We start from the raw sequence: 19643 nt of genomic DNA, 5'->3' as shown, positions 1-19643 counted from the left end.
CGGGGCATCGGGAATCCCTCTGACCCAGCGTTTGCCGGTCACGGTCCAGGTGGACACTTGGGAGAGGGCGGCGCATGGCCAGCCGCTCTTTTTAGCAGCTTTGTCTCCTGTGTTCACGTCAAGGCTGCTTGCCTGGAGGATTAGCCAGCAGCACGAGGCTAATTAGAGGAAGTGGGGGCCTTGCTCTTCCAGTCCAAGGTCTGCTGGAGGCCAGCAAAGTCCCTTGAGCATAGCAAGCGACCTTCCACAGAGTCGGGGCACTGGCTCATCTAGATCAATATTGTTTGCACTGTCTGGCATTTTGAATGTGGGACTCCCAGCTCTGCTTGAAGTGGCTACGAATGGAGCCCAGGACCTGCATCCAAGACATGAGCTGTACCACAGAAGTAGGGCCCTTTCTCGAAAAACAGCTGATTTGCTGTTGCACATTCAATGTGCCACTATTAGTATATGCGGCCCTTAACAAGTTGGCACTGGTTCACCTGCATGATCTCCTTACCCCACAGAACACCCCCTTGACCACTTGGATCTGCAGCCCTGACACTGTTACAGCAGCCCAAATACCCCTTTTGCATTTGTAAGAAAGATCTCTTTTCGTGTGGCAGCACCCGCACTCCAGAATGCCCTGCCTATTGACACCAGGACAGCACCGTCTGTCTAAAACTTTTTGGCACCTGCAAGTAACAACTTTGTTCAGACAAGCCTACCCAGGTATGCAGAATGCCAGTATGTTTTTTTGTTTTTTGAGTTTTTAGCTTATCGTTGATTTTAATATTATATATATTAAATACAGTGGAACCTCGAGTTGCGGACATAATCCGTCCCAGAGGCACGTCCGCAACTCAAAGCGTTTGCATCCAGAAGTGCTGCGCGATTTAGCGTTTCTGCGCATGCACAAGCAGCAAAACCCGGAAGTAACTGTTCTGGTACTTCTGGGATGCAACTTGAAAAGACGTAACCTGAAGCAGATGCAACATGAGGTATGACTGTATAATATTACATATATTAAGTAGGAGTTGCTGTAAGGAGGCGTAGAAGGTGCCATCAAACATCCCCATCTGAGGGACTCTGCTCCCAAAGATGTCCCACAAAGCAGCAGAGGTTTCGGCCCAGAGTTTTCCTTCTAGATTATTATTATTTCATTTCTATACCACTTTATGTTTTTAAGAAAAATCTCAAAGTGGTTTACAGCATATTAAACATCAATAAAACAATGCATAATCAAATATTTCTGAAGAAAGTCAAATATAAAGTACACAGTCAAAGCAACACAATTAACAGGAAACCAATATACCATCTCAAAGATTTCAAAATAAAACATTACAAAGCAGGTCAACTACAGAATACATATTTAACACAAAGTTAACAAAAAACAAAACCTTAACCATTTCAAAAGAAAACATTGCTAAGTGAAGTCAAATATAAAATGCACATTTAAAACAGCATAGTTAACAAGAGAATAAAATATAAGCATGACACGGCTGTTTGGCAGGCACAAAAAGATGGGGCAGAAGAATCCAATAAGTGGGATTTGTTGCCAGGCATAGTGATGTTCCTCCAGCCTCATGAGGAGCCTCTTCAGTGGGGCTGGTGAGTCTGGGCCCCACCCCCAGGCCAGGTGGAAAGGGCCTTGCAGGGAGCAGCCTTCACCACTCACAGCTGGGCGATGGGATGAGCTTCCACCTGCCCTTCACTTCCCTCTGCAGCACTTGCAAAAACTGCCTTCTTGCCTGTTGGACCCACTCGTGGGTGGAATCTGCACATATAAAAACATTATGAAAATGCTTTTTTTAAAGCATTTTTGAAAATACATTGAATTTTCCATAAGGCTCACTATCGCCATCTAGTGTCTCATAGTATATTGCACTTAAAACGTTTTGTTTGCAGCTGTATAGCTAAGTCCTTGGTCTCATCTGCTCAATCCCATCAGATCCCCTCACCTGGTTTAGCCAGGCAGTCCAAGCCGTACCCAGCTGTGGCTGCTGTCCCCTTCTGACATGACAGCTTCTAGGAGCCACAGGTGAGAGCTAAGTGCAGGGTGGGAACCAAAGGTGGGCAAACTACTGCTGAAGTAGCAGGATGTGTCCCCCACCAGAAATACTACCCCTCTGCTAACACCCTGTACATCCCAAGCAGTATATAAAATATCCTAAACAAAGGTGTCCCCCTCTTTTCCAGGCTTTGGCAATGCAATGCTTCATACTAAGGGGGTAGGGGCCTGGGCCCCAAATGCAGCCCTCCAGGGGGTCTGCCTGGCCCTCAGGACAGTCCCCAGGCCATGCCTCACTCTAGCCCTGCTCCACACCCTCAAAGGCCTTTGCCCAGCTGATAAGTGTCCTTGAACTGCCACTTTCCTGCCAGGATGGAGAAATGGGCATTGGTGCCACAAACCTCATTCTTGCACAGCTGGTATGTCTGCTGTAGCAAGGTGGGAGCTTACACCTGTTGGCATGGGGCCGCAGGAGGTTGCCTATGGGCAAATAGACTCCCTGGCCTGATAAAGGTTCCCTGACCCTGTGACTCAGTTTCCAAATAAGGTTGCCACTGTTTTGCATGCGAGGCAAAGGGTGGAGGAAAACTTTGCAGGTGAATTCTGAGCTTGCACCCCTCTGTGGCTCTTTGCAGCTGTTGCCTTAAAGTTCACCCCCCCCCCTCCAGATCTTTTAAACAGCCCAGCCTCCATCTGGCCCACAAATTCCTACACTTATCACAGCAAAGCAAACTGCTGGCCATGGGCTGCCTCCTGCTACTTAATTTCATATGAAAATATAAAGCACACAAAAGGCCATGCCCTGCTTTTGCACTGTCTCCCATTTTACAGCTAGGGGAAACTTAGGTGGAAAGGGAGCTGTTTGTTGTGTTTATCACATTTACACCCCAGCTTTTTCTCCAGGGTGGCATACCCTGTTCTCTTTGTTTAATCCCCACTGCAATCCAGTGAGGCAGGTTAGACTGAGAGGCAGTGACTGGCCAGAGGCCACACGGTGACCTTTGTGGCCAAGAGTGGGTGTCTGAGCCCTGACCTCCCAGGTCCTACTCTGACGCTCTAGTCTAATCCAACTGGCATCCCCTGCAGATTCTGGCCCGCGGACGCTTCTGCCATAATAAACTTGCTTGTATTTGTGGCACTACTCCTTGGCTAGCTGTCCGTCTGTTTTTTGGTGCGAAACCAGCCTGCCCCTTTGGAAATGTATTGGTGAGTGAGAACCATCACCTTCGGGAGCAGAGCCTCTCCCTCCCCAGCCCACGATTTGGAGCCTTAGCTGCAAGTTCCTCGCTGCTTATGGAAATGCACTCTGCACGTGCTCTGGGGTTTGCTTTTGCATGCAAACCACGTTGTGGGTTGTCTGTTACCTGTCTGGTTGGTTGTAAGCCGCTTTGGGTTGCGCTGGGCAATGCTCACCAGGGGCCTCCGCTGCTCCTCCTCCCCGCCCAGCCAGGCGCACGCGGCAGAGTTGGGTCAGGTGGAGGGGCGTGGCCAGAGCGGTGGGGGCGTGGTCACGCAGGCATCGGCTCCTCCTCCCTTTCCAGCGTCTTCATTCATTTCTTCCTTCCTTCATTTTGGGAGCGCCTCGAGCCCACGACCCGGGACCGTGGCTGCAGGCGGCGCGATGAGCTGCGGAGAGTGAGTGTCGTGGGAACGGGACACGCGCGCAAAGGAAGGGGGAAAGGGGAGCAGTCTGGGGTGCGCCGCTTTTTCAGGCGCTGCCAGTGGCGTAGCGTGGGTTGTCAGCACCCGGGGCAAGGCAAATAATTTGCGCCCCCTAACCCATGGATTTGCGCCCCCTAACCCGTGGATTTGCGCCCCCTAACCCCCAGATGTTGCGCCCGGTGCGGCCGGCCCCCCCTGCACCCCCCACGCTACGCCACTGGGCGCTGCAGCCTCTGCCCTTGAGCTCTGCCCATAACTGGGTTCCCATGGAGGCAACTTTTCCCTTCCTAAGGCTGCGGCCCCCAGGGATGCGCTTCGAGGGGGATGCCTGCTTGGCAGCAGGCGGAAAGGCTCCAGTTCAGATCCTGGCAGCTCCCGTTAGGTCTGCAGCCGAGCCCTGGAGTGGAGAGGGAAGCCTTTCTGGGAGACGCCTCTGGGCTGACCCAGGGGGGTGGGATATAAATAAATGTAGTACTACTAACTATCCTAATAACAGTCTGAAACATCTGGAGGGCGCCAGGTTGGTGAAGGCTGGAACTGAGGCTGCTGAGCCAGATAGGCTACACTGATATTAATAGCACTTTGTGGTATAAATCGAATTAACTGAATAAATTAAGTAATCATCTCAGTATAAGGCAGCTTCCTCCGGGTCACGGGACTGTCTTTCTACTTCAGTGTAAATTGGGGGTTGAGCCGGCAAGAGGGGAGAATGGGCAACGCTCAAATGCTGGAGGCGTGTTGGAGGGACCCGCTCCAGGTTTTCTTGGTAAAGCCACTCTTAGGAAGAGCCCTGTTGCTTTCGGAGGTGGAAATGTTGCCGGTCTGACCATCCAGGTCGGGAGCTGAATTCAATAAAAAAGCATTTGCTCCTTATAAGGGGAGGAGGTGGTAGGATTGGTGATGGGGCCACCAACTTCTCCATGGAACATTGCACCCTGTGTCTTTTAAGGGGACTTGCAGTGTAGATTTTAGCAGGGAGTCTAGCTTACCTCTGTGCTGCAAAGAGCCTCTTCTGAGTTCTGGGCATCAAGAATCTGCTAAAGGCACAAGAGAAGTAGCCCTTGGAAGACAGATAGCACTGGGTTTCCCTTATTTGGCTGCATGCACACCATAAAGTTAAAGCACCCACCCCAAACAATCATGGGAACTGTATTTGTTGAGGGTGCTGGGAATTATAGTTCTGTGGAAGGTAAGCTACAGTTATCAGGATTTGGGTGTGGGTGTGCTTTAAACAGGTGTTGTGTGTGCAGCCTTAGAGACTGACCACTGATTTTGTTGTGATCTTTAGCCATGGTGCAAGTAGGCTTAACTTTATCAGCTGCAGTCACACTGGTGCCTTGGTGTGATCCCTGCTGGCAAAACCCAGGTTCAAATCCCCGCTCCCTGGTTGGCCTTGGGCTGGCATCTATCACATAGATAAAACAGCGTGAGGCAGCTCTGATCTTCTGGGACGAAACACAGGGATATAGCCAAAATAGGAAAGTATCTGAGTGGTTGAGTGCCAGCTTGACATGCCAAAGATTCCAGGTTCAATCCTTGACATCTCCACCTAAAAAAATCTAACATGGGTAACTTCCTACTGAAAACCTGTAACTTTACATACCACAAATATCCAGAGGGTTGTTGTTGTTTGTTGCCCTTCTTTTGTTCTGCTGTAGTACAAGAGTGCCCTTCCAGACAACTAGAATGTTGATAACACTGTGGATATGTATATTAATATGTATATTAATAATAATATTAATAATCCCAAATATGTATATTAATAATCTCTGTGTTGAGGGGGAATAAGTCACACCAAGACTTGTGCTGTCTCTGATCCTTCCACGTGAGTCCCTAACTCCCTCTCCGGCTTCCAGCCTTTTCCAGGTGTTCAGCACGCGGGCGATGGTGCCCCGAGCCACCTCCCTCGATCGGGCCATGAGGCTTTGCCTGAGCCACACCCCTCCCATTCGCAAGCTGCTGGATTCCTACGAGGAGCTGCGGGAGGGTCTTGGGCACCAGCCTTTGCGCCCTTGCCTGAACAACTGCCTGGAAGGCGAGAGGCGAGACGCCATCAAGGGTTGCCATGGCAAGAAAAAGAAGAAGGTGGTCTTTGCCGACATGAAGGGCTTTTCACTCACGGCTGTCCGGATCTTCTCCAAGATTGAGGAGGACCTGTGTGATTTGCACCAAGCTCTGTCTCACCTGACCAACTTCCGGAACAAGCTACGTGGCTCCCGTTCTGAGACGAAAAAATACATGCTGGATTTTCCCCAACCTTCTGCTGATTATTTAGCCTTTCACAACCGCTTGCAAAGCAGCTGTGTGTCTCTGGAGAACTGTGTGATCCAGGAGAAGTCCCTTTCAGGGACCATCAAAGTCAGAAACATCAGCTTTGAGAAGAAAGTGTACATCCGCATCACCTTTGATTCATGGAGGAGCTTCCGCGATGTCTGTTGCCAGTACATGCCCAACACATACAGCCTCACCGACACGGATGTCTTCTCCTTTGAGGTGGCCCTACCAAAGGCACTAGCTCCTTGTGGGAATATTGAGTTCTGTGTTTCCTTCCACTGTGGCCAGAAAGTCTATTGGGACAACAACCACGGGAAGAATTACAGAATCCGCCCCGTAATGGGTCCTTCCCCTCCCAATGCACTCTCCCGTCTGGCAAAGGGCACCTTCACGGCTGGCGAGCCCCTGGGCACCTCTCGTGCTGCCGCTCTGGTCCTCTCTCGCTTGCACACCTGGAGGCGCTCCGATGACCAAGCCTACTGGTAGGGATGCTTTGAGCTCCAGATCATGACTCTGACCCATTGCTCTCCTGGCGGCTCTTGCAAAGACTGTTCTGTGGCCGATGCCACATGCTGAGTCTATACTTTGGCAGTGTGCAATTTGATCTTCATTTGCAACCAAGCCATAAGCTCTTGAGGTTCATGGCAGAATTGGGGTTGGCTGCACCAGAGAGACTTTGACGGCCAGAAGCTGGCCAAATCGGAGGTGCAGGTCAAGGAGAAAGCAGGCTCTCCCAATTATTCCACTGCAGCTGGGAAATGGACGGTTATCTGGGAAGAGGCTTGCCTGGTTTCATCAGCTTGGATTAGAAAAACTGCCTAGGACCGTCATAGCGCCATATTGGTTCTTCGCCCTGCAGGCCATTCTTAGATCAGGGGTGGGGGAGCTTTTTCCTGCACAAGGGCCTCGTTCCCTTCCAGGGAACTTTCCAGGGTCTACATGCCATTGGTGTCTGAGGCCAGAAGTACAACAAAATGTCCCAATTTCTACATACCCTCATACAACCCCCTCTGTTGTCCATCCATTGTCATTGCTGCCCTGGGCTCCTTTGGGAGCAAGGGCGGAATGTAAATTTAATAAATTATTATTAATAATATCAAGCAAGTTCAAGGACACATTCCAGCCAGGCAACAACCCTCAAAGACGGCCAATAGTGGGTGGGGAGAGGGGTTCTGACCTGCAGAGAATCCTGAAGGTCAGAATGAGAGGCTGGGAAGGCCATGTTTGGGCCCTGGTCCAGAGATTCCTTGCCCCTGACTTCTGTCTGCCTCTCTCTCACACACACAGACAACCCTGACTCCCCATATTGCAATAAAGGTACTGACCTACCTGACCGGGTGGTTGTAAGGATTATGCACGTGAAGAGCTTTGCACGTCTAATATCTCCAACCCTACATGCACCTACCAGAGAGTAAGTCCCTTTGGCAGGACTGACATCAGGAGTAAATGTGCATAGGATCTTGTGCTGCACAATGCTGATGTAAATGTCAAATTGTTCATTAAATATTGTTCCTGTGTAGACCCTGAGTGATGCTGGCGGTCTGGCGACTGCAACCCATCTCCTTTTCCCTTGAAGTGAGCAATGGTTTAGAAGGTGCTTCTAAGCCGTCCTGGGAAGGTGGACCTTGCTCTCCATGTGACCCTGGCTGGATTTGAGCCCCAGTGGCTGGAAGTGCAGCTGAAAGCCCACAAACTGGGGGGTAACCAGGTGTGATGGCAGCAGGTCTCTCTTCTGAGAAAGTGGGGGGCAGGAAAGTGGTGTAGGCAAAGGAGCAGTGGCCGAGAAAGGGGTGCTGAGCCCTTCCCCTGCTTGCTGCAAGCGCTGGTGCCAGCGGTCAGTACCAAGCAGGGGCCACACTGCCAGTCGCAGAAGCCTCCTCCCCTTGCTTCTCCTCCTTACTTTTGGTGCCTCTTTACCTACCTTAACCCAGGGAGTGAGCAGCTATGGCAGAGGGGAGGAGAAAGCATGGGAAACATCTGTGTGGCTTTGCCTTTCTCCTCCTCTCTGAGAGGTGAAGCTGACTGGATCCAGAGGGAAGGATCCCAGCTCAGTGATAACAGCATCTGCTCCAGGTTAAACCCCTGCCATACCCTGGTGCAGCTGGGAAGTGGCTCCTGCCTGCAACCCTGGGAAGCTGCTACCAGTCATTGTAGACCAGCGCTTCCCAAACGTGGGTCTCCAGCCTGTTTTTGGACTGCAACTCCCATCATCCCTAGCTACAAGACCATTGGTCAGGGATGATGGGAATTGTCCAAAATCAGCTGGTGACCCAAGTTTGGGAAGCACTGTATGTAGACAATAACAAGCTAGAGGGGACCAAAACCGAACATACAAAAAAAAAAAAAAAACAGAAAAGAAAAAGGGAAAGAAAACAAAGGAAACAAAACTAAACTAAACAAAAACGAAAAAGCACACAGCTACAGAAAAAAAACCATATCATTACGTACATAAGCACATATTGACTTCCTTTGTTCTAAGACCTCAAAAAAAAAAATTGGTTTTTTTTTTGTATAGTATTATTTTGGATTCAATGTTTGTAATTTTTGTTATGATTCTGCATTGGAAAAAAAAATGCCACTAGAAATCCAAAAAAAAAAAGCTAGATGGACCACTGAGTTATCTATGCCCCTTCTGCAAGGAAGCCCTCGAGCAAGGCAGAAGGCAAAATCCTCTGTACCTGCTATGATCCTGTCACCTCTGCTGAACTATTCTCCTTACCTTATGGTGCCACTATTATGACCTCCCTAGTGGTGCAGCAATAAAGCTGCTAGCTAAGCAAGGTCCAGTATGGTTTTGCATTGGATGGGGGGCCATGTGTTGAGATTCTGGGCCAATGCAATTCTGGGCTGCATCAATAGGAGTATTGCATCTAGATGAAGGGAAGTAATAGTGCCACTGTATTCTGCTCTGGTCAGACCTCACCTGGAGTACTGTGTCCAGTTCTGGGCACCACAGTTCAAGAAGGACACTAACAAACTGGAACGTGTCCAGAGGAGGGCAACCAAAATGGTCAAAGGCCTGGAAACGATGCCTTATGAGGAACGGCTAAGGGAGCTGGGCATGTTTAGCCTGGAGAAGAGGAGGTTAAGGGGTGATATGATAGCCATGTTCAAATATATAAAAGGATGTCACATAGAGGAGGGAGAAAGGTTGTTTTCTGCTGCTCCAGAGAAGCGGACACGGAGCAATGGTTCCAAACTACAAGAAAGAAGATTCCACCTAAACATTAGGAAGAACTTCCTGACAGTAAGAGCTGTTCGACAGTGGAATTTGCTGCCAAGGAGTGTGGTGGAGTCTCCTCCTTTGGAGGTCTTTAAGCAGAGGCTTGACAACCATATGTCAGGAGTGCTCTGATGGTGTTTCCTGCTTGGCAGGGGGTTGGACTCGATGGCCCTTGTGGTCTCTTCCAACTCTATGATTCTATGATTCTTGCATTGTCGGGGTCCCTTCCAGCTCTACAATTCCAGGGTTCTGACTTGTCTGTGAGGAAAGGGTACATTTGTGGCTGTTTAGTTGAGAAACAAGGCAAGCAAGGGGGGACATAGAGAGAGAGAGATTTAAATCTTTCATATCCCACTCTTCCAGCCCAAAAGTTCCCAGAGTGGCTCAAGGATTGTCATTTCATTGAATTGCAAAGAGTGGGTTTTCACAGGGAAAGCACAGAGGCAAAAAACAAACAAACAAAGCACTCTGACAGGGAGCTTTAAAGCATAGACCTGTGCCTAGAAACACAGCACAAGAGAAAGTCTGAATAAGCCATCCCTCTGTGATTTGGCATTTATTCGTGGTGCTTAGAAAGAAGTCTTCCATCCCTCTCTCGCTTTACTAGAACCTGGGATCATCCAGGCAGGCTCTGTGCTAAACATGTTCTCTGTAGGTGACTGCATAAGGTGTCCTTCAGCTCTCTATATTGGACAAACATGCCAAACCTTACGCCAAAGAATAAACGGACATAAATCTGACATCAGGAACCACAAGACAGAGAAACCAGTAGGAGAACACTTCAATCTCCCAGGACATTCTATACAAGATCTCAAAGTAGCTGTTCTATTACAAAGGAATTTCAGAAATAGACTGGAAAGAGAAGCTGCTGAATTGCAACTTATTACCAAACTTAAAACCATGGAGAGACCTGGTCTGAACAAAGACATTGGATTCTTATCTCATTATACATGACAAAGCCATTTTTCACCTTCTCACCCCTTGCTTTTTCCTGTAAGACCTATTGCAGTCATTAAGAGTCGTCAACAGGCTCATCACAGCTATCTGCCAATCACCCAATCCCACCACCCTTCTGAGTAATACCCCTCCCCACCTTCTCACTATATAGAAGGGTCTGGTGACTTCTGTTTCAGTGTATCTGAAGAAGTGTGCATGCACACGAAAGCTCATACCAAGAACTAACTTAGTTGGTCTTTAAGGTGCTACTGGAAGGAATTTTTTTATTTTGTTTTGACTATGGCAGACCAACACAGCTACCTATCTGTAACTGCATAAGGCAAGTTGGCGAATGCTGGCAAAAGGAACTTTCCAAAATGATGAGGCTGTTTCAGACTCTTGCTCTTTTGTGGGTGGGCTTCTCTTGCGCACCAACAAGTTCAGGTTGTGCAACTGCAGTTGAGTTGGGAGTTCTTGCACAGCAAACCCACTCCCTGCAGCCATAGATTTTTGTGCTAAGAAAAGTGTTGGGGACATGCACTGGAAGGTATAGATGTGACATCTCCCCACAAACAAATCAGAATGATTGCTCCCTAAACAGCATACATTGTACAACCTCCCCACACATTTGTGGAAGCAAATCAGGATGAATGCTCAATAAACAGGTTGGCAGTGACCAGAGTCTCTTTCCAGATTTTGTATGCCCTTCTTAGCTCTTTCATCTTAAGCTGGCCATTAATCTGGTTCAAGAAACCTGGATTTCCTGTGCCTGCGTCATGGAACTCAAATCCTTTTCATTCCTGTGTCCTCTGCCGCTGTGATTAGCAGGTGACATGATGGGGAAAGTGGCAAACCAGAACTGACATCTGCATTACCCTAAGCCAAGAGAGGCCGTTTAGAAGGAAAGCCTTTCTTGCAGAGGAGATTTTGTCTCTGCAGCTGCTCCTGGAAGCAAGCGTAGTCCTTTCCACAGCAGGTGGAGTTGGGACCACTGCAGTGGGCATCTACAAACAGCAGCATCTGCTGCCTCCATGCCAGAGATGCTGGTGAATCGACTTGGGAGCTTACCTTCTGCACGAAAAGCAGGTCCTGTACCACTGAGCCATGCCCCTAGTTTAGAAGAACATACAGGCATTTCGTGCCTTGGAAGCAGGGGCTCTACAACAGAGGTACACAGGAAAGTCCAGTCTGCACATGCTGCAGAATGAGTAGGCAGACTAAGCAGAGTCAGTTCAATGTGTTTCTTAAACTTTCCCTGTGTAAAGACAAAACAAATCAGGCCTCCCTGCAATTAGTAAAGTAGAGAGAGAGAGAGAGAGAGAGAGAGAGGGAACATAATATAAGCCACTTCTTGATGTGCTATTTTTCTACATGCAAGGAATTTTGTACCAGATGAATACATAGTACAATTTTAACTTGGCAATAACCACAGAGTAAAAGGTCTGGCCCAAGCTGAGGTGGATTCTTTAACAGAAAGTCTGCCAAAGAAATAGAAAGGCAGTTTAAACAGATTTAGGAGAAAAAATTGATACCTTTTAATTTGGCGTCATTGAATGTATGCAATTTGTGCTTTTTTTCTTTTAAAAAATGTTTAGGGTTACTCTCATTTTGACTCAAAGCTACCAGCATGAGTTTGACCAAACTGCGGGAGGCAGTGGAAGACAGGAGTGCCTGGTCCAGGGGGTCACGAAGAGTCGGACAGGACTGTACGACTAAACAACAAAAACAACAACATTTTGACTCAAGAAAATCACCACTTTATAGTTCAAATCAGGAAAAATAAATACAGTAAATGGACAAAAGTACAAAGATTCATGAAATGTTTGGGCGTTATGCGTACCCCTGAGTCCCCCCAGAAAAAAGCACTGAAGCACATTATGACATATCTCAGGTAATGAGGTTTTTTCTTTTTCTTTTAAGACCACTATAGGCAGTATCTAAGTTCTACTCAGAGTAGACCCACTAAGTTATTCATGTCTGTGGGATAAATGGATAAGAAAAGGCTTAGCAGAAGCAACCATGCCTCACCTTGCTGTTGTAACTGTTTGCATTGCAAAGACAGAGGAAACTTGTGATAATATGTAATACATTAAGTATAGAAATTGCTGAGAGTAGCCAAAAGGTATTGGAGCATGGGTAGGCAAACTAAGGCCCGGGGGCTGGATCCGGCCCAATCGCCTTCTAAATCTGGCCTGTGGATGGTCCGGGAATCAGCATGTTTTTACATGAGTAGAATGCATCCTTTTATTTAAAATGCATCTCTGGGTTATTTGTAGGGCATAAGAATTCGTTCATCCCCCCCCCCCCGAAATATATATATATATATATATATATATATATATATATATAGTTCGTGTTGTGTATTGAGTCAAAGGATTTTATATCTGTATTATTATTGTCTGTATTGCATTAGGGTAAAGTAACTGCCTTTTGGTTCCAGAGGGTACAGCTACTATTGGTTCATTTAAGCTGCTGTATTTGGATCCTCTGTCTTATTGGTTTCCTCCAAAAGGCAGGACTGTGGTTGCCTGATATTGTTCCCTCCAAAATGTATCCTTTCTAGCTAGTTCCCTGTCCCTATAAATGTAGCTCTCCCCTCCCCAGGTCTCAGTCTTGTTGCTTTAATAAAGAAGTGTTACTAGAGAACTGTCTCCAGCATATTATGTCAAGAGAGCTGAAATCACAAACCCCACGTCACAACAACTGGCAACGAAGGTGGGATCTGTGCTGATTACAAATGTACTATCAATAAGGCACTCAGAGGAAACTCATACCCCATTCCAGTTGTATCACATCTGTTGGCTAAACTGGCTGGGGGCAAGGTGTTCGCCAAAATTGACCTGGCACAAGCTTACCAACAGCTGCCAGTAGCCCCACAATCAGCGGAAGCACAAACTATCGTCACACATAAAGGGGCATTCAGAGTTAACAGATTACAATTTGGAGTTTGTGTGGCCCCAGGGATTTTTCAAGGGCTCATGGAACGCCTGTTAAGAGGTCTGCCGGGGGTCTTGCCATTTTTTGATGACGTTTTGATTGCTGGAAAAGACCCACAGGAACTGGTTGCGCGTGTCCGTGCAGTGTTGCTCAAGTTCAAGGAGGTGGGGTTGCAACTTAAAAAGGAAAAATGCAGTTTTGGGGTGCCAACTGTGGAATTCTTGGGGTTTAAAATTGATGCATCAGGCCTCCACCCCACAGATGCTAAGGTTAAGGCCATCATCGAGGCACCACGACCACAGAACAAGACGGAGTTGCAGTCATTCCTGGGACTTATTAACTTTTATCATTCGTTCTTACCCCAGAAAGCTTCGGTAGCTGAACCATTACATAGACTGTTGCAGAAAAAGAATGTGTGGCGATGGGGGCAGGAGCAGCAGAAGGCTTTTGACTCCTTGCGAGGAATGCTGAGTAGCAAGAGCGTCCTTGCTCATTATGATGAATCGAAGCCGCTGGTCCTGGCATGTGATGCCTCTCAATACGGCCTGGGGGCGGTGCTGAGTCATAGGGAACCGGATGGGTCGGAAAAGCCCATCTCTTTCTATTCCCGTACGTTGTCGCCCACGGAGCGCAACTATGCTCAAATTGACAAAGAGGCGCTTGCAATTGTGGCAGGAATCAAAAAGTTCCATGATTATGTGTACGGTCGTCATTTCTCCATTGAAACAGACCACAAACCACTGTTGGGGTTGTTCAACCCGAACAAACAAACGCCACCAATTCTCTCCCCCAGAATGTTGCGTTGGTCTATATTCCTGAACGGGTTCCAGTACACCTTGACCCATGTGCCGGGGAAACGGTTGTGCCACGCTGATGCGCTGAGCCGATTGCCCCTTCCTGGCGGGAGCAATGAGGATCCTGCTCCAGCGGAGCACATACCGGTAATGATGCTGGAAACACTTCCGGGGGCTCCTGTAACGGCTACTGATATTGCTGAGAAAACGAGGAAAGATGCTGTTCTCTCCCGTGTGCTCACTTGGGTGGGGAGGGGGTGGCCAGGTGGTCCGCATGAAGACAAATTCAGGCGTTATGCAACAAGGCAGCACGAGTTATCCATGCATAAGGGTTGTCTCCTGTGGGGAGATAGGGTGATCATCCCAGCACCACTGAGAAACAGGGTTCTTGAGACGCTTCACATGGGACACCCGGGAATGGTCAGGATGAAGTCGCTAGCCCGATGTTATGTGTGGTGGCCTGGAATGGACCAGAACATAGAACAATGGGTACGAACATGCAAGGCATGCCAAGAGGTGCGGCCAGAAGTGGCCAGAGCACCAGTTCACTGGTGGGAGAAGTCCAGAGCTCCCTGGAGCCGGCTGCATTTAGATTTTGCTGGGCCATTCCAGGGGAAGGTCTTTTTGGTTTTCGTCGATGCATATTCCAAATTGTTAGAAGTGGCGATGGTCCCTAGCATGGCATCAGCTGCCGTAATCAAGGTGTTGAGGCAGCTGTTTGCAACCCACGGGTTACCTGAGACCATTGTATCAGATAATGGGGCAGCTTTTGTATCCCAAGAATTCAGGGCATTCTTGGCTGATAACTTCATAAGAGGGGTCACATCCGCGCCCTTTCACCCATCCTCCAATGGGCAGGCGGAGCGCATGGTAAGAACAGCCAAAGAATCCATTGTGCGCTTAATGGAGGGTAACTGGTCAGCTCGCATCGCGCGAATGTTATTTTTGCAGCATGCGACGCCATGTACTGCGACGGGCAAGTTGCCAGCTGAGCTGCTCTTGGGTAGAAGATTGGTAACGGTGCTGGATTATGTCCACCCGGATAAAATGCCAAATCGTAATTCAAGAGAAAACCCCCAGGCTGAGACTGACACAACAAGGTATTTCACCCCTGAAGATCTGGTCTGGGTGAGGAACTATTCACGAGGTTCGCGGTGGGTGGCTGATGTGGTCACCCGGACTAGTGGACCTGTGTCCTATTATGTGACCTTGGAAAATGGGCAAGTTTGGAAGAGACATATAGATCAGCTGAGGCGCCGGGCGCTCAGCAGGGAGGAGTCTGATAATTCATCCCTGGCTAACGACGCAGAGCTGCAAGACCAGAGTGAAAATGGCCCAGAGGTGCAATCACCAGGGGCTTCAGCAAATGAACCAGGGTCTGCTAGTCCTCAGGATGACGAGGTACAGGTAGGGGACCCTGAGATGTCTGGGACTCCATCTGTTCCTGACGAAACCCCTATAGCAGCCCCCCTACCACAGGTGACACCCAATCCAGAACCGGCAACACCTGTTGTCAGGAGATCAAGTAGAAGTTGTAGGACCCCACAGTACCTGAGAGATTACGTCTGCTGTGCTCACTAGGGGGGGAGGGGTGTTGTGTATTGAGTCAAAGGATTTTATATCTGTATTATTATTGTCTGTATTTGCATTAGGGTAAAGTAACTGCCTTTTGGTTCCAGAGGGTACAGCTACTATTGGTTCATTTAAGCTGCTGTATTTAGATCCTCTGTCTTATTGGTTTCCTCCAAAAGGCAGGACTGTGATTGCCTGATATTGTTCCCTCCAAAATGTATCCTTTCTAGCTAGTTCCCTGTCCCTATAAATGTAGCTCTCCCCTCCTCAGGTCTCAGTCTTGTTGCTTTAATAAAGAAGTGTTACTAGAGAACTGTCTCCAGCATATTATGTCAAGAGAGCTGAAATCACAAACCCCACGTCACAACAGTCCGGCCCCCCACAAGGTCTGAGGGACAGTAGCCCGGTCCCCTGCTGAAAAAGTTTGCTGACCCCTGTATTAGACAGTCTGTGGGTGACTCAAAATCATGAGGAAAAATGCCAGAGAACAGTTAGAAAGGCATTGCACATGATTAAAAGAGCTATGAATATTAGTCAAACCGCCCCTGTTGGAGCTATAGCTAATTAACATGAACATGTGATGTATGTAACAGTGGGGGTACATATCAAGGAGAAAATATGTAATAGGCAGACCGGGAAGTCTGTAAACTTCAATTTCTTAACCAATAGGAGATTGTAGAAGAGAAATTTGGACAGGCTTTAGGGTATAAAGTACTTGTGATGTAAATAGGACGGTGCCCTCCCTCTTTGCAGCATGAGCGGGGAGTTGTCTGTGCAGCGCTGTCTCGAGAATAAACAACTTGTGGTTTTGCCTGATCGTGGTGTCAGACTCCTCCCTCTCACAGAGCAATTGACTACCTCTGGGGAAGATCCCTGGGGCAAATTTGTCCAACAGTGTCCATTAACTTCAATGGGTCTACTCTGAGTAGGACCAGCACTGGATACAATCCTGAATAAAAGCACATTTTCCTGCACACAGATGCCAATGTGCAGGGCTACTTTTGGATTCTGTGACATCATGTCTCCCTCGACTTGTGACCTCATGTAGTGATTATTGCTGACAAGATTGTAGCCAAATTGAGGCTGCTGAAGAACAAGAGAGGAGTATTGGTATATTTGGGCCATCCTAAGGCCTAGGACTTGCCGATCAGAAGGTTTGCAGTTTGAATCCCCGCGACGGGGTGAGCTCCCGTTGCTCGGTCCCTGCTCCTGCCAACCTAGCAGTTCGAAAGCACGTCAAAGTGCAAGTAGATAAATAGGTACTGCTCCAGCGGGAAGGTAAACGGCGTTTCCGTGCACTGCTCTGGTTCGCCAGAAGCGGCTTAGTCATGCTGGCCACATGACCTGGAAGCTGTACTCCGGCTCCCTCGGCCAATAAAGCGAGATGAGCACCGCAACCCCAGAGTCGGTCACGCCTGGACCTAATGGTCAGGGGTCCCTTTACCTTTACCTAAGGTTAGCAGAAGCCTAAGATAGCAAAAAATAAATGCCTCCCAGAAACATCCCACCGAAGTCTGGGCATGCACAACAGCCACAGAATGGGGGGGGGGGGTGGAGTGTCCTGCTTGGGCCCTGCCTTAAACTATTATACCAAGGGGCCCATTTTCTTACGCTTGTGGTTTCTCCATGGTGATGATTTGCTAAGCATGGGTTTTACTGGATGAAATGTAATGGGCCTGTGTGAACGACACTGGAGCCCAAGGATTGGGGTTGGGCTAGATAACCCTCAGGGTCCTTCCAACTCTACAATTCTATGGCCTTGTGACTACCTACTTGAGTTTGCTGGACTCCAGCTCCCATCATTCTGTGAGCATTAGTCTCTCTGGCTAGAGCTCATGGGGGTTGGAGTCCAGTATTGGGAGAGCCACAGGTTCCCCATTCCTGGTGCAGTCTGGTGTCCATGGAAGTAATGCCTGTTAACTTCAGCGTGACTTACAACGAAACATACATAGGATCAGGCTGCACAAATGTCACAGCCTGATCCTCCGAGGTTTGCTTGCACCCAGAGCAGAGACAAATATTGGTCCTGGAAAATCCAGACACCTCCAACTAATTCAAGTGGATCACAACCCAGGGCAAGCCTTATGGAAGTGAACAGGATCTGGGTCAAAGCTTGACCATGCTCTTGCCCAGCTGCCACTCATTTCAGTGGGACCTGCATGGGGGATGTTTGCCGTAGCTCAGATCTGCCCATCCTCTTCCACTCTAATGCCCTGAAAAGCATGCAAAAATTCTATACCAGAAACATTCTGATCAGCTTGGCTCAAGGAAAGACACACACATACAACTGTGATTAATAAAGGTTTATTTTTGTGTGTGGAAAATGTTTCAGATTTTTGGAATAAAACAACAGCAACTTGTTTTGCTAATCAGAGTAGCATATTGTTACAGGTTTGTGGGTGTCAGTCTGGATTGCACCTGTGGGTCCCTTCCAAACGTGAGATCCTGTGTATGTGGGGTTAGATTTCATGAGAGGAAACCTGCTAAACCAGTCAAACCAGTCCCTTGCTTATGGTACTGGCCTGGGTTGCTATTTGCATGCCCTAAGAGGTTGCTAGAGAGACCAATGGGCGGGCCTTTTCCTACCTCACCTGACATGCCACATCATCCAAGGATGGGAAACAATAGGCATTTTTCTCCTCGATATGTCCTGTCCAAATGTTGTTGTACTAGCCATTGGCCATGGCAAATCTGAATAAAAAATAAATACAAGCAAAAGGGGTGTTGTGCCACAAATAATGGTCTCTCTTTAGATCTCTGCGTCTCCCTTACAGTTCAGTGCCATATTGTCCAGGGTCTTCTTTCTGATCTTTTCTGGCCTCCAAAGCAAAAAGGGTGACTTGTTGAGTCACTGAAGCATTTGCATCACCAAGAAGCAATAGGACCTTCTCTGTTGGGGGGAGACAAATTTCCTGTAAGGTGAGAAATTGCCTCCTGGGTCCAAGGTATAGTAAATAGTAATATAGTAAATAGTACAAGTTGTCTTCCACCTGCAGATGCCCACATATTCAGAGTCTTATCTTCATACGGTACCCTGTTATATTATCTGTCCAGGCCAGTGGAGGGCATAACTTGAAAATGCAGCTAAGCAAAAGCAAATTTAAGTGAGGCTGGCCAGAGATTTGACAGGTAACTGGCTCTAAAATGGACTGTTTTTAGAAGAGGGAACCAAGGAGAGCGTTTCCTGCTTGGCAGGGGGTTGGACTCGATGGCCCTTGTGGTCTCTTCCAACTCTATGATTCTATGATTTAGAGAATTTAATCACTTGCAGATCATGTAGTGATTCTGTCCAGTGGCACCAATCCCTTAGTTGGCATTTGTCTGTAGATATAATCTCCTCTATCTTAGGGAAATAATAAAGAGTTCAAATAATATTGTGTGTTAGATTTCCACTACCGGCTGTTCACCAATTCCGCATCTCAAGTCTTTTCAGCTAATTAAACCAGGTGCAAATAGCTCTTGCAGTTAATGTTGGCCACTCACATTCCATGTGTAAGAGTTCGGATGCTGTTCCCTTGGGTGCGGAAAACAGTCTCTTGAGAAATTGGTTTTGCATCATTTCTAATCCTTTAATAGTGCTCTCATCCTCGCCCCAGATTGTCCTTGATATGTCTTCCTTCTTCTTCTTCTTTGGCGATCACTCGTAGCCGAGTAAGATTGTCTTCCATAAACACAGTTTTAACAATGAGCCCGTAAGTGCCTGTGGAGGCCAATCCTGGATCCACACGTCCTTCCACAGTGGGGACACTGGTTTCCAGGTGGGAATTGATCACAGTGTGGATTTGTTAAGCGTGCCTTCCTCTTAGCACCTTTCTCCCTTGCATCCTGAGTTTGAGTGCCAATGACACCTTTGGTAAAGCCTGTTCTCCAAATGGAGCGCTCGCAGGCCAGTGTTTCCCAGTTGTCAGTGTTTATACTACAGTACATTTTTTTAGATTTCACTTGAGACAGTCTTTAAACATATTTTGTTGACCACCAGCATTACACTTTCCGTTTTTAAGTTGGAAATAGAGTAGTTGCTTTGAAAGACGATCGTCAGGCATCCGCACAACATGACCAGTCCAGCAAAGTGGATGTTGAAGAATCATCACTTTAACACGGGTGATCTTTGCTAATTCCAGTACACTGGTATTAGTTCGCTTGTCTTCCCAAGTGATGTATCAAATTTTCATAGACTCCGTTGATGGAATCTTTCGAGGAGCTGGAGATGGCGTTTATCAGTGGTCCATGTTTCACAAGCGTACAGTAATGTTGG

General features: G+C 47.9%; 1 protein-coding gene and 2 long non-coding RNA genes across 3 annotated transcripts; 2 read left to right on the top strand and 1 right to left on the bottom strand.

Annotated features, from left to right (window-relative positions):
- Window positions 1-729: 729 nt before the first annotated feature.
- Window positions 730-3441, bottom strand: LOC307223196. Its single transcript, XR_013842025.1, has 2 exons — window positions 3355-3441; window positions 730-1756 (listed from the first exon to the last, which is right to left on the bottom strand). It is a non-coding gene; the product is annotated as an uncharacterized lncRNA (long non-coding RNA).
- On the top strand, window positions 3396-7445 carry LOC307223169 (protein phosphatase 1 regulatory subunit 3C-like; the record flags this gene model as incomplete). Its single annotated transcript, XM_079989011.1, has 2 exons — window positions 3396-3625; window positions 5509-7445. 2 exons carry the CDS (start codon window positions 3396-3398, stop codon window positions 6410-6412), a joined length of 1134 nt encoding a protein of 377 aa, XP_079845137.1. The 3' UTR covers window positions 6413-7445.
- A 1991-nt stretch (window positions 7446-9436) lies between these two features.
- On the top strand, window positions 9437-12388 carry LOC307223445. The gene is made up of 2 exons (XR_013842089.1): window positions 9437-9817; window positions 10426-12388. It is a non-coding gene; the product is annotated as an uncharacterized lncRNA (long non-coding RNA).
- The last annotated feature ends 7255 nt before the right edge of the window (window positions 12389-19643 follow it).

The sequence above is a fragment of the Podarcis cretensis genome (genome assembly GCF_951804945.1).
Source record: "Podarcis cretensis genome assembly, chromosome: 8".
Taxonomy (NCBI): Eukaryota; Metazoa; Chordata; class Lepidosauria; order Squamata; family Lacertidae; genus Podarcis; species Podarcis cretensis.
The sequence above is the reverse complement of the archived record's forward strand: the minus strand, read 5'-3'. Positions and strand labels throughout refer to the sequence as shown.